General features: G+C 34.9%; 1 protein-coding gene across 2 annotated transcripts in view; it reads left to right on the top strand.

Moving 5' to 3' along the window:
- Positions 1-11,531, top strand: part of sh3bp4a (SH3-domain binding protein 4a) — a 39,390-nt gene extending 27,859 nt beyond the window's left edge. For both annotated transcript variants that reach the window (XM_058761356.1, XM_058761358.1), the window contains exons 4-5: positions 9,229-9,417; positions 9,517-11,531. In XM_058761356.1, coding sequence (XP_058617339.1) covers positions 9,229-9,417; positions 9,517-9,741 — 414 coding nt within the window. In that variant the 3' untranslated portion in view covers positions 9,742-11,531. The remainder of the gene's footprint in view (positions 1-9,228; positions 9,418-9,516) is intronic.
- Positions 11,532-26,920: the final 15,389 nt, after the last annotated feature.

Consider the following 26,920-nt stretch of genomic DNA (forward strand, 5'->3'; position numbering starts at 1 on the left):
CAGACAACAAGCCATGTTTACCGCATAGCTCTCAGTCAGGGCTGTCTGATCTGGTGTCTTGTGGTGCCAGCGGTGGATCTTGGCAGGTCTAATCTATCTGATGATGGGGGAAACCAGGTGATGGGAGGATGCCAAGTGAGGCCAGTATAAATCCAGCAGCTATGATTCGTTTTCCACGGCATGATAGATGCTGTGATGGATCACTTGGTAATTGAACGTTTGAGATATCATCCCATCACTCCCTGAAATGAAAGTTAATGGGAGGGAGTCAGTTGCAAATATGGGAAGATTATATTTTGAAATGATTGTGTTGCAGTATAAATATTTTCGTGTTATCATGAAATATCAGGGACTTTTAAATTGTTTTTACAGACATGAAAAAAGTTCTACTAGAGATTTCAACGACTCTTTACAATAAGGTCCCATTATTTAATGTTAGTTAATGCTCATTGTTAGTCAATTTTAGTGAACGCAATTAGTTTTTTTACAGTATGTATTAATCTTTGTTAATGTTAGTTAATAAAATTATAACTTTTAATTGTTAGGTAATGTGAAAGTGACGAAAGTGACGAAGTCAACATTAACTGAGAATAATACATGCTTAAGAATTATTTTTAATTCATATTAATTAAAGTATGGTACCTTATTGTACACTGATATTCAATTTCTGTAGACAATACAATCCAGAAGTTTGGGATCACTGTTAAAAATGCTCAACATTTAGCATTTTTCTAAATTCATTCAGATGTATTCATTACAGATTATATCATTGGCAACATTTGGGATTCTGACATTATGGTAACAAAAATACCAAAACTTTTTCTTATTTGAATTAGATTTTGAATCAGATTTAAAACATGATCTCATACCTTTTCTGTTCTTGCCTTAAAAATCTTGCTTGACTGCTGTGGTCACCATTTACTTTTATTATGCAGAAAAAATATCTCCTTTTGTGCTCCACAAAAGAAAGTAAGTCATACAGAAAGACATTAAGGGTGAGTAAGTGATGAATTGTCATTTTTTGGATGAACTATTCCTGTAATACGTTGGCCAGAATGCAGAACAAATCTGACATTATACATTCTCCCGCACAAGAAAGAAGCCTTTCAACTAGAAAATAAAAACTCGACTCATTATTCTTGTCACTAGAGAGATAGAAAAATTTTATGCAGTTTTACAACTAAGAAAGAAAATCTTTCGTCTTCCTCCCACTCATCAGCTTGCCTTCCCCCCTACTGTTTCTTTTCTTTCTATCTTTTTTTCTTCCCATCTCTTGCTAAACTACCGAAACGCAGGAAGCCACAGCAGGCATCTAAACTGTATAAAACGAGATGCCACCATTCCTAAGCTCACAGGTCAATTTCACCTGTCCATCATTCCTGTCAGGTTGTCTCCGGGGAAAGTGGACGATATTGTGCCGAGGGCGAGTGGCGCAGCAATCCCATTTGAGAGCATGTCTCTTATACTCAACCATTCAGCCGCTATTCCGACACCCTTAATGGGTTTTTCTTAGTGATTGGAACTTTCCTGTAAAACCTGAAATTGGTTTCAATGCCACTTTCAGGCCTGAAACCCTGAGGACCAGTTTGTTGTGCTATAGTAAGGTTCGCTCAGAACTTAAAGGCTACTTCAGTCATTGACGTGGTGTTTTCATTCATGAAACTAAACTGGAGATTCTTATCAGATGTAGTTTGTGATTAAATCTGACAGAACAAGCCTGTGAGAAGTCCATCCAAGTCCTTGACGCTTTTAAAGTGAGTTAGAGTTAGCAAGCATGGCTAAATATGTTTGGATTAGCATGCTAGCATACTTTGCATGCGGTGTAGAGCATTTTAGCATTACAGTGTGTGCAGAATGTCAGTGCAAACTGATTTTCATATGACAGAAATAATAGTTGTATGCTATTCCATATCCAGTGATAGACATTGATTTTAGCATATCAGTGCATTATGGGTAATCGTTTAAGTATGCGTAGTAAGTGCATGGTACATGGTAAAAAAACTCACTGAGTAATCAGTCAGCGATTTAAATAAGAATGAGAAACTAATTACAAGCAATAGGAAAAAAAACAGTAGAACAAATAAATGAGAAATGCTGCATACATTGTATAAAATAATCAAATGCATGTTCTTCTGCATATTCTTCACTGTGTAAATTAAATATATATTTCTTATTAAAGTTACAAAAGTGATTTAGTCAAGAGCTAGCAAGAGATTTTCTCTCTTTTGTTGTTTGATTAACATAAATGACAGACAGAAGGAATATTAGACTGCTGTCACTTTAAAAGCTGCCCAGATCAAATATACTTTTACATATGTTTTCTTTCTCAGCTGCTTGCTTGCACTTAAGACCTAAATTACTGTGTTTACAAGGACCCATACTATTATGCATGAATTTTAAAATATGTAAATTATACATATACTAGTTTATTTTGTATAATATAATGTTATAATTTTATTTTGTAAGATTTTCTTTTTTTTCTTGCTCTCATTTCTTTGTATTTATGAACCTTTGAATTTCACCTCAGATACTTACCTACATAACGACACCATCCCAAATCCAATCATCTTCCCGTTTGTATATTGAAGCGTCTTGATGAGCTTGGCAACTGAAGTCTGATGTTATGAGAGCTGTTTGCGTTTGATAACACTGTGGTAGCGGCTGCTAGGCAGTTTATTCAGATGTCGCCCTGCACGGATGGTTAAGTTTACACAGAGTTCCGAGATTTGCTCTATTCCAAACAGTATCGTTCGTTCTAGCATCATTAAAGCAGTTGCATTCCGAACAGGTGGCCCCCTGGCCTCCAGAATGTTCCGTGTTCTAATTCCGGAACATTCCTTTGTGATGGATAGGCACAAGAATTCTGATCATGCCCAAGGTCCCGTTCCTTCACGATTCATCATTTTCTTTATTAACCAGGTAATTCAGTAGGTATTCTGGTCCGATTGGATACGGCCGAAACGCTCTTGTTACATTCCAGTCGCGCTTTGGTTGGGATTTTACATTCCTGTGAGTCTGGAATCTGGATAGGTATTCTGGTGAGGCGATGTACTGCATTTTTCAAGTCAGATTTTAATCAAAAAGATGGATAGGAAGCCATTCATGCTTTAGCAGACATCTAATTAAATTTTCATGTTCATTTTTCCCAAGTCTTCATACCAAAATATCCAATCAATTATGCTTTCATGTGACGACTTTTGGCCCTGACTACTCTATTAGTGGATACTCTTTACGGTCTTGCCAGTAAAACAAACATTGTAGACTGAAACGTTGTTCCCATTGTTTAAAGAGTTTTTGAAAAGGCTTACAAAGATGAAAAAGCTCAGGAAGTGAATACATAAATATAAGTCTATTCAGAGAGCGCCAGTTCACCAAACCATCTCTGGAAATAGACTCTTGACCCTGGGCTGACTAGACGCATTCAAACAGTAAATAAAGAATCCATTTAAGAGCCAATTCTTTCTGACGTGGAGTAAAATACCAGTGGAGACTCATTTTTTAGGGAATTGCTATCAGTTGTTCTTTGACAAGGGGAAAGTAATAAATAGCGCCTACAGTTCTTCACATTACTGTTCAAATCCAGTCCTGTGTGGTCCAGCTTTTTATAGCACGGTTGTGGTAGTATTCCTGAACAAATGATTACTACGAACCAGTTTTTGAATTAAAACAAGCAGTGCAACTAGTGCCGTACGATTCCTGAAGGAATGACTCTTTTGAGGCAATTCTTTTTAGCAATTTCTTTTTGCTATTTGTGACTAAAAACAAACCACACAACCGGTGTAGTCTGAAGAAATGACTTTTATGAAATGATTCTTTTTAGCAAATCAAAGATATACAGTACATTGTAACTGATGTAGTAAAAACAGTTCTTATTTTTCTACCATACCAGGATCCGCCTCTTTTGATCCAGATCTTTTTAGTGAGTTAAAGCATGTAACAATGTAGTCAGATTTCCAAGCAAATGCCTCTCATTATCCAGATTTTTTAGTGAATCAAAATCATAACCACTGTATCCAGTGTAGTTTGATTTTTGAACAAATGATTCGTATGAACCAATTATGTTTAGCCAATCAAACTAAACATAAAGTTCACCAATGTGGTTTACTTCCCGAACTAATGACTCTTTTGAACTGGTTGATTCAAAACAAAAAGCACAACTGATATAGTCTGATTCTGGAAGGAATGACTCTTAAGAGGTGATGATTTTTATAAAATCAAAGGCACATAAAGCGACCAATGAATAAATGCCTTAAGGAGTGATTCTTATGAACCAGTTGTTTTTTTTTTTTAGTGAATCAAAAACATAAAGCATGACCTGTGTAGTCCGATTCCTGAATAAATGATTCTTACGAACCAGTTTTTTAGCGAATTAAAAACATAGTTTATCGAAAATGCCACAACTAATGATTCTTTTGAACCAGATCTTGAATCATAACATACAGTATAGCATAAACGATGTTGTCCTCATACGCACAACTGGTCTACTCCATTTCCTCAAGAAATGGCTCTGAGGCGATTCTTTTTAGCAAATATAAGACATAAATTGCGACCGGTGTAGTTAAATTCCCTAACAAATTACTCTTATGAACCAGGCCTTGTTTGAGAAAAAAAAACGACTGGTCTAGTCTGATTCCTGAATGAAAGACTCTTATGAGCCGGTCATTTTTAGTGAATCAAAACAAAGAACTGTGTTGCCCATGTACTCTGATTCCCAGTTAATGACTCTGATCTTTTCGCAAAATCAAAAACATACAGTCTGTAAATTTGAAGCAATCTTCTTAGAAAGGTTTACAATATGTTGTAGAGGTTACATAAATACAATTGCATATTTGAAATCTTTGCAAGTAATTATCTGAAAGATTCATCTGTCATTGATTAAAGGTTAGCTGGGATGTTGTTAGGAGAAGTAATGCAGTGCTGTATATTTCTTGCAAACATTTATGCGAGGTGAGGCTTCCAACAATAAATTACAAAGCCATTTGGCTAGAAAGAAAATTACCCGGGGCTGTTTGACTGAGCGTATTTTTTCCTCTAATGACTGTGACATTTTGCCATCTCATCCCAAATGTCAGGATTCAGCAGACCTCTTGGGTGCTTTCAACAAGAGTCTTCTCTTGGCCGAGAATGCAGCGAGGGCGTTTGCCTGGAAGATCAGGCATGGATTGGCCCACAATAAAATTAAAGTGTGCTGAAAGAGAGAGAGAGAAAGATTGAGAAAGATTGAGAAGAGCTCAGAGAAATAAGGAATAGATGGAAATTACTTTTCCAGAAAAGCATTACGGCATTCATACAAAAGACTATTTGCGTCCTGTGGTGTCAGATATTATCACAGCAGATATGCGGATGCGATCGCAAGAGAATAAATATATGTAAATGCATATATGTATAAGTGTGTGTTGCATTTTTAATTATTTATATAGGCATCTATATTTTATTATCAGTGCCTATACCTATATAAAATCAAAGACATTTGTATTAAAATTATTCAAATATTTTTTTTTAATTAAAATTAAAAAAGATATATTGTGTGTAAATGTGTATGTGTGTGCACATACATTTATTTTAATAATCAATAATTATATTAATTTTAATTATTTAAATAATGATTTTATTAATTTTTTTAATTAAAAATGAAAATAGATATTGATGTGTGTAAATGTATTACATGTCACACCCCGCCTAGGGTGAAGGCACAACATGAAAGAGAATATGACACATAAGAGTTGTTTTGAAAACGCGAACGAATAGTATTTTAATGAAAACAATGGTTTACACGATACAACTGTGGGTATTTTAGCTTTGGGAGCCGACAAGGCCAAAATAACAAACAAAAGCAAACTAATTTTCGCACCTCTAAATTCCCTAGTTCACAAAAGAAAATAAATTAAAAATACAATTACTTCCTAACTCCCTGTCCAAAAAAACAATCAATAAAAGGTTCCAACAAAAATGTCGTCGGTCTCCCTCCCCAAAATATTATTATATACATTTATTTACAATAGTAATCGAACAAGGTAAAAACAGGGGCAATCCAGAATCAAAGTCAAAGAACAGGCGGTAGTCAGTATTACGAATAAATGGGCAAAGCAAACTAACAAAAAACCAATCAATCTCTCACAAGCGAACACTCAACTAAACACACACAAATATACTCTGTCTTACTAACACGGTTTGTAACTAACTGGCAAAGTCAGATAGAGCAAACACAGCAAGAGAGCACAAGGCTGAAGCAGGAAGTGATGACCAAGTCTCTTTTAGGCAGCAAGGAGTCAGCAGACCAGGCAGGAATTAGCCATTAGAATGCAGGAAACAATCGGGCTTCCAAACACTTCACAAAAGAAAACTCAATTAATATAAATATAAAGTGTGTGTGTGTGAGAGTGAGTGAGTGTGTGTATATGTATGTGTTTATATAAAAATAAACATTTGTGTGTGTGTACTGTATATAATTTTATACGTAGGATGCAATTAAATTATATTTAAAATATATTATATTGATGACTATATGAATGCCTTTATAAAAGTAAAATTATTAAAATATAAATTAAATATGAAAATTCAATTTTAATTCAAATTAGAATATCTAATTAGATGTCTAATATATATATATATATATATATATATATATATATGTGTGTGTGTGTGTGTGTGTGTGTGTGTGTATGTATGTGTGTATATATATATATATATATATATATATATATATATATATATATATATATATATATATATATATATATATATATATAAATATTTTAATATTTAAATATACAGTTTATATATACAACTATATTTAACTTTATAAAATATATATAATATATAAAATATATATAATATATATATATATATATATATATATATATATATATATATATATATATATATATATATATATATATATATATATATATATATATATATATATATATATATATATAATATTAAAATATTTTAATATTATATATTTCATAAAGTTAAATATAGTTGTATATATAAACTGTATTGTGGTGCCTATTCAAAAATCCAGTTTTTTACTTCTGTGAGCATTGTCTTGGCTTTTTTCCCTCAGACTAAAGTACCTGTCATTTACGTTTAGATTTACAGAAGCTTTCTGAAGTTGCGGTAAAGAATATTTATGCATTGCTTAAACAAAAGATTCCTCAGTGCTGCAGGGGAATTAATCTGAAGTCGCCTCACAGCTTTATCGCGCTTTTGAAGCCATACTCCCTTCTTCCGGAAGTTTCCACCTCCCTCGCCTCACTTACAGTACAGTATCTCATAATGCTATGAAAAGTAAGTCATCAACTTTATTTACCCAACAGGGAGGCTGTTCTCATGATTGTATACATCTTGTCATCTCACTGAAATTCTCCCGCGGCTCTAGTTGTACTTTTCTTCCCTCTCTTCCCTTCTTCAGCATCAAGCATGAAGGAGAGCGGGGATTACCGCTCCATTCTGCCGGACCCCAGGGGTCCCTTTTCATTCCAAACATGACTGTGTTTGTGTGTGTGGCAGGAAACTGAGTCGGTCGAGTCCTTTGAAGGGTTCAGTCACTCATCCGTGGAGGCCACAGAGAAAAGACTACAAATTCCTGACCTTGCTTTTTTTTTCTTACGTAGCTTATTTATTCTTGTTTAATGACTGGAGGTATTGTTGTTCTCCTGCCACACCTGGACTTTTATTTTAAAACACATTTGACTTGGCATCAATCAGATTTCACTCCTGTGGGAGGTTAGATCACGTTCTACAGTGTGTGTGTGTGTGTGTGTGTGCTGGGAGGAATGTGAGTGTGTGTGTTATTACTGGCTGGTTTTAACTTATCTGTTTTAATTTTAAGCTGTTTTGCATGAATATATATGGTCCTTAGTGTATTATATTTATTATATAGAAAAAGTTTATAAATATTTAAAGTATAAAATATTTTAATACATTTCTAAAATTAATATATTTGTTATTTAGACAGAAAAATAAGTAATACTTTTGAAAAGTTTGGAGTCAGTAATTTATTTTATTTATTTTTTTAAGTAAAATTGATCAAAATACATTTAGAATGTTACAGAATATTTCTTTTGAACTTTCTATTCATCAAATAATCCTGAAGGAAATGGATCATGGTTTATATTATTTACTTAAAATTAATATACATTTATAATATATTATAAAATATTTATGAAATTAATAATTTATACAGAAAAATACATTTAAAAAAACTTTTAAAAGTATGGTGTTAGTACGTTTTTTTTTTATTGTTTTTTTTAAGAAATTAATAATTTTTTGCTTTGCAAGGATGCATTAAATTGATCAAAAGCGACAGATCAAAATAAATTAATAATGTTAGAAAATATTTATTTTGAACTTTATCTTAAAATCCTGGAAAAAACAAAAGTTTCACAGTTTCCACAGAAATATTTTAAACAGCGCAAAATTGATAATCAGAATGTTTCTTGAGGAGCAAGTCAGCAGATTAGAATGATTTCTCAAGGATCATGTGACACTGAAGACTTGGAGTGCTTCATCATTGAAGACAATGATGCTGAAAATTCAGCTTTACCATCACAGGAATAAATTACTCTTTGTAATATAATAAAATAGAAAACAGTTATTTTAAGTTGTAATACCATTTTACAGTATTACTGATTTTATTGAATTTTTGATCAAATAAATGCAGCCCTTGTGAACATAAGAGAAATCTCACTGATCTTAAACTTTAGAAAAGTATTGTATGTGTTTATTATATGAAACAAATACTATGAATGGCAAGTCTGGCATATATGTAAAAAGAGCTTCACGTTATATAGAAATCCAGTTACATGGTAAATAACCCATCAGGCCTATTTGTGTCAATACGTTATTGTGTATTATGGTGCTAGAAAGATCTCCAGTCATGTTTTGAAGACCTCAATATACCACCCTATAGAAACGAGCCTTATCCTAATAACCGTTCTAATGAATCTATTTAATGGTGTCATTATGAGATGTAATGAGCATTTTATGCAGGGCCAGAGGGCAGCAGTAATGTTAATGGTGTTGCTTGTGAAATATACATTTAAAAGACAAACGTTTAAGGTCAAGTGTGACTTAAAATATTCGTGAAATTGCAGTGCAATATCTCAACCTTTGTGTGAAGCTGATAATGATGATATTTTCTTCCAGTAAATGTACATTTTTGGCCTTTCTGGTATGTTTGTAGATGCTTTAAAAATGTTCCTCTTTCTGTCTCTTACTCAGGCGCTTTTGAAGATCGATTGTCAGGGATTGGTGGCCCGACTCATAATGGACTTTGTGTTGCTGACGACGGCAGTGGAAGTGGCGCCTCGCTGGAGGGAACTCGCCGAAAAACTCGCCCACGTATCCAAGCAACAAATGGAGGCCTACGAGGCTCCACACAGAGACAAAACCGGGATGGTGGACAGTGAGGTGAGGACACAAAACCTCCTTTCAGTATAGAAGAGTCCAGTTCATATTCGTGAATTCGATGAGATGATATAATCTCCATTTATCTGATCTCCATTTTAGGCCATGTGGAAACCAGCCTACGACTTCCTGTTGACGTGGGCCGCTCAGATCGGCGACAGTTACCGCGACGTCATCCACGAACTGCACATGGGCCTGGACCGGATGAAGAATCCAATCACCAAACGCTGGAAACACCTCACCGGCACGCTTATCCTTGTCAATTGCCTCGACTTGCTTCGAAGCTCCGCCTTTAGCCCCGCCCCTCAGGATGACTTTGCCATTTAGCTCCACCTCCTCACAATTCAGTTTCAACATCACCTCAGAAGACCGTACTGAACTTTTAGCGGATGTACACTTTTCTACATCACCGTCAGCTGTGAGTTTACCTCAATCCAATCGCCGTGAGGACTTCCTGTACCCACCCACGTCCATATAAGGGCATGCGGAAAGCCAATAAAGCCAAAACACAGAGTGTTTTAAGTGTAGCTATTTTTCGAGATTTCCGAAGGCATTTTTATCAGTTTTCTTCATTGCGATATCTATATTTTTTTATACCGGATGGCACAAAGGAAATTTTTACGATCACTTTGGCGTTTTTCAAGAACAGTTTTTTTCAGAAAAAAGCAGATTACATCTTTGTTCATTACTGAAAATGAAAGTCTATTTTGTGACGTCACTTTTACCCATGTTCGTCTTGGTCTGGATATTCTGTATTTCGTTGCCAAACACTCAAGCCTTCCACATTTGTGATTTTATTCCACTGATCTGTTGCTTCAGTTGCTTTGCACAAGAAGACGGATTACTAGAAACACGAAACGCGGTTACATGAGAAGAAGGAGCATATGGCTTGTTAATGAGATGGTAAGTTCAGACTGTGGCCCATGTGTTTTATCCCTTCAAGCTTTTGCAAAATTTGCGAAGTTTGCATTTGTGTGACCAGATATCGCACATTGTACTAGGTATTAAATTGCAGTGTTCTTTAGTTTCAATTGTGAGTCATTCGTTCAGTGCTTTTGTCAAGTAAAAACAAATGCAGTCAGATGAATAAATGAACAGATCATAGCATGATTTTATTTGTCTATGATGATTTTTTGTTCTACATTTGTCTTTTTTGTACCTACAGTTTTTCCACTTTTAGACTTTTATGTTCTTTTACCTTTTTTTTTTTTTGAATAATCATTTATTTTACGTCCTGTACATGTCAAGGAGATTTTGTGCTGTTTTTTTGGAACAGCATGTAGGGAAAAAGTGAATGTATGTATTTAAAATATATATTCTGTGATATAGAGTTCTGTCACATTCATAACTTGTTTTTGTGTTAGCTCTTTGAGATGTTTGAAGTAACTGTTTAAAAAGTTATAATTCACAAATTGTCTTAGTTGCAGCCAAATGTTTAGCAAGCAAAAAAATTAAACATGCTGTCCCATGTTGTTCCCATGGATTCAATAAAGCAGCTGTAAATTTAAAGAACGTTGTTAGATTTGTCAGTTCTGTCTTTATTTTGACAATTTTTCGACTATTTGTCTCACAATTATGAATTCATTTCAAGTTATCACTCTATTCTTATTGCGATTATGAACTATTTATAATTGTTGCAACTTTCTCAAAAGTGCAACTTTATATCTGACAATTGTGACTATTTCTTGTTATTGAGACTATTTCGCATGATTGCGATGTCACAATTGCTATGTCATTTTGGCATTATTGCATCTGCCTTACAATTCACACTTTGTCATTACTGCAACTGTTGTTTATTAATGCAACAGTTTCTCACAATTTCAACTTCATTTGCTGTCATTGCAACTATTTCTCATAATTGTGACCGTATATCTCGCAATTGCAGCGTCAGTTTGCATTATTGCAACTGTCACACAAACGGGACATTATTTTACTATTATTCCAACTATTTCTCATAATTGTGACTTTTTATCTCAAGTCGTGACTTTATTTCCTATTATTGCGACTATTTCTCACAATAGCAACATCATTTTGTGTTTTTGCTGCTATCTCACAACTGGGACTTTATTTCTCATTACTGCAGCTATTGTTCAAAAATGCAACTATTTCTCACAATTGCGACTTCATTTGTTGTTGTTGTAAATATTTCTCATTATTGTGAATTTAAATCTCACAACCGTGACTTCTTATTGCGACTAATATCATTGCGTTTATCTCACAGTTGCAACATAAATTTGTATTCTTGCAACTGTCTCACAATTGGGACTTTATTCTTATGAACTAGTGTTCATAAATGCAACAATTTCTCACAATTGTCATGTCACAATGTACATTTTTTTTCTTAATTTAAATCTTATTTTAAAATGTTAGAATTGCTAATCCTTTAGTTACTGTTGCTCTGTCAAGCTTTCGTAAATCATGACATAAAATTTTGCTTATATCACCCACCCCTACGATATTATGACCACCTTAGTGTGTAACTCGGATTGTTTGAGTTTTATGCATTTAAAGAGTCTGTCCTTCAGTGTGAGTGTTGCAGTCTTTGGTTCTGACCTCCGCCCAGTCTGCGAGCAGCTTTCTGCATCCCTAAGCACTTCAGTAGAGCTGACTGTGAAAAATCAATTTACACTATATTTAAATTGCTAAATTAATTACAAGCTTGCAGAAAGGCGAATGGGCACTATAAAACCAAGTCCGTTTTATTACAATCATAATTAAAGAAGAAAAGTGCGATGACTAGAGTCAATGAAGACATAAATGCAGAGCAAACACATCAAACCACAAATGCTATATGATCCTTTATGAATAAATGGTAGGACCAGTCCTGGATGCTAACTGGTCGATACAGCGTTCCAGCTGTGCTAAATTGCACAATATAATAACAGCTATGATACAAAACACCTGTTCACAGTAATGTAAGTATAAAGAGGGAAATTTCAGTCTGTTCTTCACACAGAGCTGTCATATGCCTTCAGAAGATATTTATAAATAATGTACGGGTCACATGGAGTAATTGTATGATACTTTTATGGTGCTTTTGTGCACTTTTTAAGCTTGAAGTACTCAGTGCCCATTTTATAAAAGAGCTTTGTATTCCATGGAAGAACAGGAATGTCATGTAGGAATGACAAGTATGTGAGTCAATTATTGTATTTCTGGTTGAAAAAAAATGACTTTAAGCTTTACTTAAATATTAGGTGCAATATTTTGTGGCTGACACTTAATTCACTTAATATTTTAATGAACATTTGTGTCCTTAATACCTTTTTTAGGATAGTTTTAGTTAGGGTATAAATAAATAAGCAGTCACAGGCAATTAGTGTTACATACTTAAAAATCATTTAGAAGACTGTTGACTGCAGTAGACAACAGTGAAGTGTTTTAAATTACTAAAATGAAAACAAATTAAGGGAACAACCACAGCCTGAACAGCTGGAGTCCCTGCAGTAAATATTTAGGTCTTTCACAGGTGTCGAGGACTCTGATGTGATTGATTTCATTGTTTGTGATGTCTACAGTTATCATGTCAAGTGTCAGTGATAGATTTGTTATGGCTAGAAACAGAGCAAATTGACAAATATTCCCCTGACTCCCGTTAACAATTTTCTTTCATCTTCATCTAACGTTCTTTGACGTAGATAGCAGAATTTTAGGTTTTCCTTATCTTAAAATACAGGTGAATCTCACAAAACATGTTAAGAACATGTCCAAATCATATCAAAGAAGAAATTATATTTTCTTACATAAAAACTTATTTTGAGACACACTGATCATCTTTAACTATAATATATATATATATATATTTTCCGAATACTTTCCGTACCCACTGTATATATATATATATATATATATATATATATATACACACACACACACACACACACACATAAGGACTTATAGGGAAACATTAAAATGATTTATTTTTATTTATTTTATATATTTATTATAAAATCACTGTATTTCCGTATTTACAAAACAAAACAAAAAAAAAAATTAAATTAAAATGTCAGGACACCTTTTGCAAATCAGAATGTATGTGAGGCAAATTGTCCTTAAATGGCATAAAAATGTGATGTGGACATGTTTTCGAGAGATTAACTCAAAGCCTAACTTCTATGAGAAAGAATTAAACGGCTCTTCTTTAATGAATAAATGCGCAGATGCAAAACAAGTTGCTGAAATGATAAACTGTTGATTCAATGGAAATGGATCCAAATAAACACCCCAAATTCTTGTTTTCTTTCACACAAAATCATGATGTTTTCATTTGCTCTTTCTGAAATATATTCCTGTCATGTGACTCCCTTCCTTTTAATAAGCTCGCATTCCTGCTAATGATCAAACGCATACATCATTCTGATGACATAATTGTCTGTCACAGGCATCCACTACAAAAATTAGGTTAATTAAGCATCCCAGCAATGCATTACGCATCACAATGGGCAGCTGACACTGAGAGCTTGTGCGTATCCACGGCGATGTGGCAAGGCCACACAGCGGGATGCAGGGAAACATTCCACATGGTTGCCAGGATATGGGTGAATGCTTGAGGCTGATTGGCTAAAGAGGTCATGGCTTTCTAAAGAAGCTGAACAAAAAACTAATACACAGTGAAGGTCTCAAAATAATGTGGACTTGATTCGATTTGTGTTTTAAATGGTGTGAGATAAAATACCTACAGGGATCAGTTTTGTAGTAACCCACGTTAGTCAAAATAGCAGCCTCCAAGAGGCAACCCACTTCATCGATGTGTCCGAAATCACATAGGCTGCTGTATGTATTGCATTTGAGTTTGAACTTACTTCACAACTTTTTTTCACAAAAAATATGATCTATCTATAGATCAGTGGTTCTATACAGTATGAATATGGGTAGTATGAATGAAATTTGGATGCACTACATCCGCCATGTCATGGTCATGTGACCTACAGGGTCAGTTGCGTTGCTTCACTTCCATTCACAAATCCTCTCCTGTGGCCTCATGGAATTGTAAAGTATCCATCAAATGCACACTGAAGAATCTTGCCGGAAGTAAGTCATCTGTGTACTTTTCGCCTACTGTTTTTCGAATACTATGTACATGGACATAGCCTACTCTTGCCACACTGTAGATAATGTATTATGCTGTATTTATTATACTGTACTACTGTACTATTATACCTACCATCCTGGGATTACACCTGGAGAATGATTTTAAAAACATTTACGTAAAATTTTTAAAACACAATTTCAAAATTCCATTACGTTTTAAAAATAAAATGGTAGGCTATTTTTGAAAAGATTCAAGAGAACAAAAACATCTTTTTCTGTTTTTTTTTTTTCAATTTGTTTCTTGATTGAAGTTTGACACAAGAAACAAATGGTATTTTTATATTCATATATGTATTTAGGCTATATGAAATGTTTGAAAAAAAAAAGTGACATTTTTAATGCATTCTAATGTGTCTTAATGTGTAAAACGTTTAATTGGGGAGAAAATTACAGAGTGCTCCTTCACATTAGCATTTATGCTAATATGCTAAAGTCCCACTTTTCAAACTTTAATAAAGCAATAAGTCCCAAGAAGCCATGGTTTACAGTGAATTTATAACAGCTAAGGGGGTTTTAGGCACTCCGCGACCCCCTTAGCTGTTATAAATTCACTGTAAACCACGCTTCATGGGGCTTATTGCTTTTATAAAACGGTTATTCCATATACTTTGTAAGGTTTCACAAAATAAAACAGAGTACTGATATTAATAAAAAAAACAGTATTCTTCCACCAAACAATGTAGTTCCTCAGAAACAGTTGTGGTTGGAACAAAGTGGTTGCCAAGCAACACACAAAGTAAACAAAGGTGAAGGTTTGTAGTCAAATTTACAACGGCTTCGAACTTGGCTCAACCAATCAGAATCAAGGATCGGAACTATCCGTTATATAAACTGTGTTTATTCACCTTTGGCTCATAATTTCAACACGTAGGAAACCTGAAGCATACGTTTCCCCGGTAATCGCTTTCTATACCTTTAATACTGCGCTGTCTCTATGACAACCCTCTACACACATACACACAGCTGCTTGTCAGCAGTTTGTGAGGAGTAACGGTTTCCTTTCAAAGGACAAAAGCGCGCACGCGCGCGCGAACACACACTCATTTACACACAGCCTGAGGTAGGGGACGAATTTAAATTTCCTTTCTCCGAGTTGAATACCCAGCATCGTGTGAGTCATTAACACCCGTTTGTCTCATAGCGGCAATGAAAGGTGAGTAAACAGCCTAGTTTAGTACCCAATCTTGCAGTAAAACAGCCGAAACGTCTCCTGAGGGAGCAGCTGATCGCTGGGACTGTCTTATTCATATTCCTGTTTGGACGGTTAGTCCTGTGAGGAAGTGCTGAAGGTAAATTAAGTGCAGGTGGAAGAAACGCACTCGGAATGGAAAGTTAATATGAAAGAGAGCGAGCTCGACTTGCTCTTGCTGTTGAAGTAAAGCCTTTTAATTAACATCTCCTCATCCCGCATAGTGCAGCGGACGGATAACAGTTAGAAGAATAAATCAATAGATCCTTCTCCTGCTCCTCTTTGTGGGGATGAATCCATCGTCTCAGTGAAAGGTGCAAACATTAACAATACAGCTGAATGAAAACCAAACCGATTAATTAAATGAAAGTTCTTAGATAGCATTAAACAATATTCACAAGGCATTTAACTTCTGCAATGTGATAGATTTGCTAGTAAAAAGGAATATGCAATGGTAAATAATGAAGGGCAGGACTTCATTTTATGCATTAAATATATATTTAGGTGTAAATGTACACTACTAAAAAGTATACCACATTTGTTTTTAGACATAAATATTTATTTATTTATTTTTTTGGTCATACAGTCATACTATCTATCTATCTATCTATCTTTAGGCAAGCACAATAAAGTTCTTTTTTTGGGGGGGAAATATACCATGAAAATACTTTCTTTTTTTTTGCTCATTTACCATGGTACCTTATTTTTGTACTTGCACTATGATTATTTGAAGTACTTTGTAGATATATGGTACATTAATATGGTTCGAAAACTTTGTGTTGTCATCTGATGCGATCACTGTACCATGGTACGACCACTGTATATTTGTATTGCATATACTTTTAGATGAAAAATTATGAACATATTTTAACAATATTATGAGTGATTGTGCACAATAAGACCAGGGACATAGGACAATTTCGATTTATTTTTGTATTTCTAAGAACTTTCATTTCAGAAGAAACGGTGGTCCCACTTTATATCAGGTGGCCTTAACTACTATGTACTTGCATCAAAAAATAAGTACAATATACTTATTGTGTTCATACTATATTGCAAAACACTTTTGCTGCTATTGAGGTGGGATATGGGTAAGGTTAGGGACAGGTTTGGTGGTATGGGTAGGTTTAAGGGTGGGTTAAGGTGTAAGGGATGGGTCAACAGTGTAATTATAAATGTAATTACAGATGTAATTACATATAGGTATTTAAAAAAATATAAGTACAATGTAAAAACATGTATGTACACAATAAGTTTATTGTACCAAATGATTAATTCAAATGTAAGTACATAGTAGTTAAGGCCACCTAATATAAAGTGGGACCGAAACGGTTCACATTTAACAGCTTTGACCATTTCATAATCGCAAATGTATTTCAGTGCAGTAAAACACAACAAGCATCTCCTTTCACTTTTCTGGCATCCTTTTGAATCTGAACTCATATCTTCTAAATTTGTGGCAGGCAAGCGATGCTAACTCATTTCAATTTCACGAGGTGTCCAGATCGTGCTCGCTGAGTTGGCCCGACAGAGCTTATTTCCATAATTACACAGCACATGCAAACGCTTGGTGACAATGGTATGAAAAGAAATGCACCTGGAAAACTGCATCATTTCATGATGGGAAAGCATCCTTTTGAGATGGAGGAAGATTATATGTATGCCCTAAGAATAATGCAATCAGGTTGTAGGGTAAACAGAGGAATCAAAATCTCCAGCTCCAAAACATCTAACAAACAAGATATTTTATGGATTTGTCTTTATTTGCTTAAAATAAATTGCATTATGTGCTCATGTTAATATACAGAACCTTATTGTAATGCATTAACAGTTTTACGAGTATTGTTTAATCACCAAATTTTGACTACAATAAGCATAATCATAAGAAAGATGGACCAACAAGTAATTGTTGTTACTAAAGTAAACAAAAAGTAAAAAAAATAATTCGTTTAAAAAAATATTGAAATATTTTGTGTACAATCAATGTACATTTAAATTTTTAAATATATTGTTTTATAATCAATACTTTTGACTAAGTCAATAATATTGCCTTCTTATTTTATAGTAAATATGACAATATTTTGATTATATTGTTTTAAACTTACAATCATACTACTACTACTACTACTAATGATAAAATCTACTCAGTCTTGTAACAGTCATAATACTACTACTACTACTAATAACGATAATAAAAAGTACTCAGTCTTCTTTTTGATTTCAAAATGCTTTTGCTTGTTGGCTGCTTCAGTGCTTGAAACTCTTTACTGAATTTTCTTAACACCATATGGGGGAAAAAAGAGAATAATACTAGAAGCAAGGTCACTGAAAATGTGAGTGGTCGCTGTTACGCTCTATTGCAGCAACAAAGAATTCAGTCTAATCTCATTTGGTTTTAATTTGAGAAATACTCCCCAAGGTCAGGTCATAAGGCTGGCGGACTTGGGAAAAAAATGATCTGTGATGCACTCCGGTATTTCTTTCAATTCCCTCGATCTGTGTGAGATAAATGAGCTCTCTTGTGCCTGCAGTCTGTCACTGGGACAACCCTTTAGGCCACTCACATATCAGCTGATTAAATATGTATTCCATGCTGTGTTTGGCTCCCGTTGGGTTTTGGACTGATGTGACATGCTTTGATTTGTCATACGCTGTGGAGAGATGTGGCACAGTAGAGTGTCCTGTCCTTCAGGGGATATGTAGTTGTGACTTTGAGTGTAGAAACGATGTTTCGCCGAGGTCTGAAGCCTGTCTGTGTCAAACAGAGACTGATATTTGTCTTTGATCACATGGAAATGGATTCTGAACAAAAGTCGACTTAAAAATTAGTTCTCATTGAAGTTTGGACCCCATCTCTAAACCTATCATGTAGTCATAGTTTTGCAAAGTAAATTATTTATCATTACTAACCATGAAAAGCAAAATTATTTCTACCCTGTGGCAGTAATTTAAAATTCATACCCTTCACGCATTATAATGAAAAATAAAATAACCTCTGATGAAACCTGATACATTCCTTAAAGAGTTAAAGATTAGTATAAAAAATGATTAGATTTTTGGTAAAAAACAGAAAAAACAAATGCATAAATAAAAAAAACATTTGCTCACCAATGGATCCACTGCAGTGAATGGGTGCCATCAGAATAAGAGCCCAAACAAATGATAAAAACATCACAATAATCCACAAATATTTTTTCACTTCAAACTGTTGCTTTCAACTAAAATATGAGTTCTTTATCCATAATATTGCTTTCTCCAGTAAAAGTCATCTCACCTGAATCAGGAGAGAAATACGCACAGATTGAGCACCGTTTACAAGCAAAAACAGTCCATAATAGTTCAAAACAAATATACCAGGGGGCAACAGGGGACTTTTTCTCTGGAGGAAGCGTTATTATGCATAAAATGTTAAAGTTATAATGGCTTTAAAAAAAATTGTTTCTTACAAACACACATGAGATGCGTGGATTGTTGTGATTTTTCTATCAGCTGTTTGGACTCTCATTCTGACGGCACCCATTCATTGCAGAGGATCCATTGGTGAGCAAGTGATGTAATTCTAAATTTCTCCAACTCATTTGGATTTGGATGGGCTGAGGGTGAGTACATTTTACATTATATTCAGTTAAGTATATTCTTTCAATAAAAAGAACTCCAAGTATACTAAATTGTTACAAAGGCAGAGGAACATGGCATTGTTTCCTGAGAATCACCCTGCCTCAGATTAGTGCTGCACCATAGAGAAAAGTAGCAATTATTGCTGAGGGTCTCATTCCAGTTTTTGGCTTGATTCATTACAATTTGGCACTGGCAATTAAACATGTTACTTAAACCAAACTCTTATTCATTCTCGACTTGGAGGTAGGTGCCAAGACAATGAGCGCCGTGCATACAGAAAATTAATTATGAAGTTAATCACGAAGCAGAGGGAAAATTAGCAAGCTAAGTCCCAAGACACCAGGCAGCAGTGCAGTATACTGTTACAAAACAGATCCAGCCATTGATCCTGGTCGTTAATTGGTCAGTGCAGCATTGGTCTGCTAAATTACATAATGCAGTGTTCAAAGCTATTTATCTGTATTTGCAATACAGAACGACTTCAAAGGCCTTATTGTAAAAGTACGTGTACTGTGTCACGTATGAAGCGCTTTATAACTTTCAGCACGTCACAAACAAACTTGATTCCATCTGTTTCAGAAGCAGAATAATGAGTTCCAGACCGGTGAGGGGAAGACGGCGTCTCTGGCGTGCGCTTGCATCTGTTGTGAAAAACATGAGTTTCCTGCTCGGCCGAGCTTTGTGGATAACAGGTGGACCGTATTACACCTGAGTGAAAGAGAGAACGAGAGAGATTATCATGGTGTGGGAGATGCTGGGAAAGAGAGAAACGTGAAGAAAAGGATTGTAAACAAGACAAGCAGTAAGGGGTTTTGTCTCCGATGTTGCTCCTAAAAATCCTTAAATTGGAAACATAAATAAGAGCTATAAAATTACACTACAAAACATGTCCCCGAAGCTGTAAATGAAACAAAGATTATTAATGTTTTTTTGTAAAACAAAAATCACTTAAGTTTTTTTTTGTTTTGTAGTAGTCCAAAAGATGTTTCAGTATGTGTATATAAATGTATAATAATAAATATATTAATATAATATACATAATATATACATTTGCAATATATAATATATACATTTTAATAATATAATAATATAAATTGTGGTCACAAGAATATTTAGTGATGAATGCAATAACAAGTAAGCCAGTGTTGCCAAGTCTGTGGTTTTCCTGCGGAGTTGGAATACTTTAACACTGTTGCCGCAGGTTGAAGTTACCCCATAACGTGATATTTAGCCCCTGAAATTAGAGCCCTGCACGGGCCTCAAATTTAGGCCCTAGCCCGGCCCTGGTCCGAGATGCTCAGGCCATAGCCCGGCCCGTGTCAGAATTACCGGCCCGAGTCCGACCCAAGCCCTTCTCCCAAAACGGCTCATGTTTCAGCTATTAAAATAGTTCAGTTTTGTATGTAATGGCAAAGTGATTATATTTCTTTTTTTTTTTTTTTTTTTATTAAGTTAATTTTGAAAAACGTTTGGAGCATTTTTTGTTCGTTAAACAAGTTATTTCTTTCTTAAAGTAACGACCAAGCAGCCAGCGGCAGACCGGCAGGCTGATCATAGCATGTTTGATCAATTTAGTCTTCTCAAATCATCACGACTTGCCTAAAATAAAATCTATAGATATACTAAAACAGTTCAAGCATATAACAATGTTTAAAGGTTAAACCTAGATAAATGTGCGCTGCATCCAATAGTTTGTGCGGAGAACGGAAGCACCAGTGCAATCAATTGCATTTTTTTATTTTATTTTTTCAATGGAAACAACTTAAAATAGGCCGTAATTTTTGCTCATAAAGGTAAGAGTAATACATCATTTGGAACTGTAAAGGGTCTACTTCTATTTGTGTGCACTCACAATATCACAAAAATGAACCGAAAGTCAGAGAATACATGCCTCACAGACATGATAAATATATCTATAGAAAGCTTTAAATGACTTCTTAACGAAATAAAATCAAATCGAAAACAAAAACTCATTCATTATAATCATAATCCGTGAAGATGCACTTCTCTCTAAAGGCGCGTCTAATGAGGAGATGAATCCACACTGATGCAACACTGACACAGAAAACACTAGTTTATTAGTAAGTAATTCAAATATCTCCTTACTATTTCCCTCGGACACATTCATGGTAATTACTTTTGGTGGGGCTTTACGGCAAGCTTTATTAACAGCTGCGTTGACGGCGCGATCGCTGCTGCTGGACACTAAACACCGTAGAGCCGCTCTTCACAGTCGCGGCACGGTCTCGTGTTGTTTCCACCAGCGCGGCATTTTTTTTCATCACTAATTGATGAATGTCTAAAATATAAAAATAAGGAGAAAACTAAAACAGGCCCGAGGCCCGGCCCTCGTCTGAACTATGACGTGAAAATTGGCCCGAAGCCCGGCCCTAGGGACGTAAAAAAGTCGGGGCCCGTCGGGCCCAGGCCGAAATGCAGGGCTCTGGTGAAATGCACATTTTAAAGAGGTTTACAGGATTTTAAAATGTGTATTTTACCCCTCGGAATGCGATTTTTATGGGAGACCCCTCGAAACGCAATAAGCCTAGTTTTGAGTAGCAATTGGGTGGGTTTTGTTGTGAAAACCTGGCAACCCTGAAGTAAGCAAGTTGGTGAAAAATTCTCAAAATATTATTTTTGATATATCAGTAACAATATAAAATATTACTTTTGCCTTTATTAAAATCAGCAAATATGAGGAGAAGACAAGGAGGCGGACATTTTGAAAATAATATAATATGAATATAATAACAAATAATACTTTGGGGGGCAGACGATATTTTAGAGATTATATAATTGTATAGAGATCGTATAACGATTTTTCAGGAAAGTATTGATCATGGCAGTGATGCAAAGTCCTTAGAAAACTATGTATCAAATATACTACAACTGTATAGGGTTAAAATATAAGTAGCCTCAAAATAGCTTCATTAGCATTGCTATCATAAACAGTTGAGATACAAAAGAAATCTAATTTGATACGGTGTTGGTTCCAGAGGGTTGATCACCCTGATCTAATGTAAGAACGCTGATCGTGTCTTGGCTGATCTTACAGCATTATCAAATACAAAATCGATGAGCCTCACGGGAGCAGAAACCAATTAGTAGCACATCCCATTCAGGCCTGTTGCTCGGTTACGCACCCTCTCTGCATGTTAATGCGGCTCCTCATCTACCTGTTCCTCACACAAGAGCTCTTGTGGGTAAAACAGAAAGGAGATGAGAAGATTCTGCTGACAGCAAATTTGTACGTCAAAACACATTACCGTAAGAGGCCGCTTCACATTTGAGAGGGTGAGAGGATGTTTAAAAGGAGAGAAATATGAAATGGTAGGGTTTGTTTGCTCACAGTTTTTTTGAGGAACCTCAAAGGAACTCCCCGAGGAGGTCCTGGTTTCCATAGCGAGGAAAGAACACGAGATGTTCAGGAGCAGCAGGAGTTTTATTAACCCTGAGGATTATGTCCCCTTGGCATCTATAAAGCTCTGAAATATTCAGCTTGAAATGTTTGTAAGATCCAAAATCCTCCGCTGTTTTAGCCTACCGTGGAAAAATTTGCTTTATTGAAGAATGTGGAAAAACAGGGCCAAAGTTAGAGTTAAAGTTTTGGATTTAGTTGCATGTTTAGTACCATCAAATTTATTTACATTTAGCACTTTTAAATGAAATCATCAAATACAATATTCTAATGCAAAGAAAGAAAAGAAAAAAAAAATATATATATGATTATTCTAAATCTATTTGCCCATCAGTACAACTAGAAGGGAAAAAAAGGTTTGGTTAAATCTTGCCTGAAAGTGCGCAAAATTTACAAAGCCCCCATTTTGAAGGATTTATAGGCCTTTTGGAGGCTGAATACTTTAAAACCCCTTAACTGTCACCGTCCCGTATACGGGACGCCTAACTTTACTTCACTATATTACAGTTAAATCCTAATGTAATCATGACAAACTATATATCATTGGAAAGGTCTAAGTCTCCTAAATAGATATATTACCATTTTTTGTTGTTACAATAAATCTATAATCATAACAGGAGTTCTGACCTTTGTCACAAAAAGTCTTTATTTCCTTGCCTTTTTCCCTATCACATGTTTTAGCTATCATCATAAGTTATATACCATTTGAAAGCTTAAGATCTCAAAATTCATCCTGTGAAAACCATTTTGAGTCTCCTCCCCCTTAGCGGGGGTGTCATATTACAAAATGTATTATGGTCTTTTAGAATCAAAACTTTTTATAATCTTGACAAAATACATATCGTCGGAAAGGTCTGAGTCTCAAGATTCCATATTTGGTTATTTTGTTATAGATGTAATATTGAGAGAGAAATTGATAGAATTGTGACAGAAATGCATCAAAAAAAAAAAAAAATTAAATGGAGTTTGAATGGCACCCGGTGGCTGTTTTTGGTATAACGCCTAATAAAAATTGCATATGAACCTCATTTTTTTTTATATCAACTTCAAATTTGGAACACAACTTATGTACACATATGGCTTTAATTTTATAGCAATTTTGGATTTTTTACTATTTTTTCAAATATTTATGTTATATAAAATAAAAGAAAGTATAATATGTTTTTTTTACAGTAATTTTAAACTTCTATAACTTTTTAATACTTTAATTTTACTAAATGATTTCACTTATGTAGTAATCTGCTAATTGTCTTCTTTAAAAAGAGACCAACCTTAGGTCTGTATTAAAAAGCGTTCATGAATTATAATAATTTAAGTTTGTATAGTGCACTTTCTCATGAATTTTCAAAAATGGGGGTGACAGTTAAGGGGTTAAAAACTAGACAGACAGATAGATAGATAGATAGATAGATAGATAGATAGATAGACAGACAGACAGGCAGAATGATAGACTGATACGTAGACAGACAGACAGAGATAGGGTAGACAATGTTAGATATGTTAGACATATATGATAGGTATACAGTTATGTTAGATAATGTTGATTTTCATGTAGATAGATAGATAGATAGACAATGTTAGATATTTTAGACATGATAGGTATATAGGTATGTTAGATGTTGATTTTCATGTAGATAGATAGATAGATAGATAGATAGATAGATAGATAGATAGACAATGTTAGATATTTTAGACATGATGGGTATATAGGTATGTTAGGTAATGTTGATTTTCATGTAGATAGATAGATAGATAGGGTAGACAGATATGATAGTTGCTGTTTACAGAAATGAGACCACCTTGGCACATTTGTGTGTGTGTGTGTATGTGTGTACCAGAGCGAGGGATAGAAAAAGTGGTGTGTGTGTGTGTGTGTGTGTGTGTGTTTGTTGTCCTATTCCCCTGATCTCTCTCCCCCACTGCTGGCTGCTGGAGCAGCTGTCGAAGTGGACAGGAAGGACTAAAGGGCATGGACCTGTTTGAGCTCATTTATAACAAGATGCAACCTCAGGCAGTTAGAGTCCCAGTGTCCTCTGTCTTAAAACACTTCCTCATTACTTCACTTCCTGTACGAGTCAATAACTTCTGAATGAATAACTGAAATGTGTCATGCCACATTTAAGGAATGAGAGGCTATACTATATTGTATGATATGTGGTGCACACTGTATTAGCACACCTTATGTACCTTACAGCTTTCATGTTACTACATAATCAAAATATTGAAGGACTCATTGAAACATTGTTTTATTAAGCTAATTCTGGTCAAAATTGTCACCTTTGACATTTAAAGTTAGTTTAACATTTGTGTTGTATTAATGTGGTCTTGACCAATTAGCATCTAAAATCTGTCCATTTTAAAATGTACAAAACATACTGAATATCCTAATTCTGTGATATAAAGCCTATTACAATTACTTACTTATACATGTTAGCATGTAGCTAAGCTAACAATTTGGTACTCTAAACAACAACGCATAGCACACAGCAATATTGTGTAAAGCCTGTCTTAGCTTTTTCAGTCTGCCAAATGAATTTGTTTTTCACTGAACTCATTGTAATGCATTCTGGGATTTCTTAGAATTTGAGGTACAGTAACTTAGAAAGAAACATAATATTGCTGGTTTCCTTTTGAAATCTTCATTTACTCAAAATGCTGTATAGTTAGGCAGCATGCTTGGTTTTGGAACATATCAGCTAGTATGTAGCATTTTATTTTTGAAGTCTCGCTCTTCTTTGAGGACCATTTAAATGTGAAGCGGGCTTTGATCTGGATTGAATTGTTCGGCCACAATAAACCATTCCAGCTTCTCTGTAAGACCCACATACTCCTTCCTGAGCCCTTTCCTTCCTCTTGGAGGACTGTCAGAATGGCAGGAACTCACTATTTTGTTTTCTTCCCTAAATCCTTTTTGTATTGACATCCTTACACACACATACACACATGCGTTCTCCTCGGACAGCCTGGATTCAGTCAGCTTAAAGCCTTTTTTGTGTGTGTGCTGTAAGGTACATTGTGTGAGAACTGAGACTTTGTAAACCGTCATCTAAAAATAATGTCAGAAATGACAAAACTAATTAACATTATGAACATCAGGTGTTAGTAATTATGGTGAAAGTGACCTTTTTTTAACACAAAGTGAGCACCAAGTAATTTTTTTTCTGTTGTTGTTGTTGTTGTTTAATGGATACAACAGTCTTTAATTTTAAACGGATGCCGATTAATGTGGATGAAAAAGTTTTTGTCCTCATGTAGTAAATAAATTAGTTAACTTCTGCAATCCTGACATCTGCTGGTAGAAAAGTAACACTACAGTTTTGGCAGTCAACAATCCTGAGTAAACATTTAGATCAGGCATCCTCAAATCTGGCCCACTCCTGCAGAGTTTAGCTCTGACCCCAATCAAACACACATGAGCATGCTAATCAGTGTCTTCAAGATCATTAGAAAATCACAGGTAGGTGAGTTTGATCAGGGTTGGAGCTAAACTCTGCAGCAGATTGGCCCTCCAGGGAAAGATTTGAGGAACCCTGATTTAGATTATGTAATAATTCCCCCAAAATAAATAAAATTCTTCAAAATATTATAATTATTCATAGTTTAATATATATCAGTGTGTATATGATTCATTTTCCCCCCACAGAATAATAACAGGAACAACGACAACAATAAACAAATAGTAAATTTGAGTTTTATAATCACAACTACATCTCTTTAATTACTAAATGGCTTGTTTTCATTGATCTGCTGACAACAGTACAACTGTAGCTACAAGTACACACACACACACACACACTCACACTCACACACACGCACACATTTTTACAAGATTATTTTAAATGAAGTTCCAAGTAGATTTGGGAGGAGCCTAATCATTCAGTCCTGTCAATCATCATTATGAGCCTATAAGCCACATTCATTGCACCGTCCCAACGTTAATTCTTCCAGCATCCCTCCACCTCCCAATCTCCTCCTCTATTTCTGATATTCTCCCTCTATGTAGTACCAAAATGGGGAGGTTGAACTTGGAGCTCAAGCCGAGCCTCGGGTTCGAGCCTCCATTGAGGACAGCAAGCCAAGTTCGTTTACCATTAACCATCAGGACTGGATGGGCAGGCGAACTCGTGAAAGAGGTTGTTATACATATATTTTTCACTAGGTGTCAGCAGACTCACATTTTATTTATTTAT

This window comes from Onychostoma macrolepis, chromosome 22, assembly GCF_012432095.1.
Source record: "Onychostoma macrolepis isolate SWU-2019 chromosome 22, ASM1243209v1, whole genome shotgun sequence".
Classification (NCBI taxonomy): domain Eukaryota; kingdom Metazoa; phylum Chordata; class Actinopteri; order Cypriniformes; family Cyprinidae; genus Onychostoma; species Onychostoma macrolepis.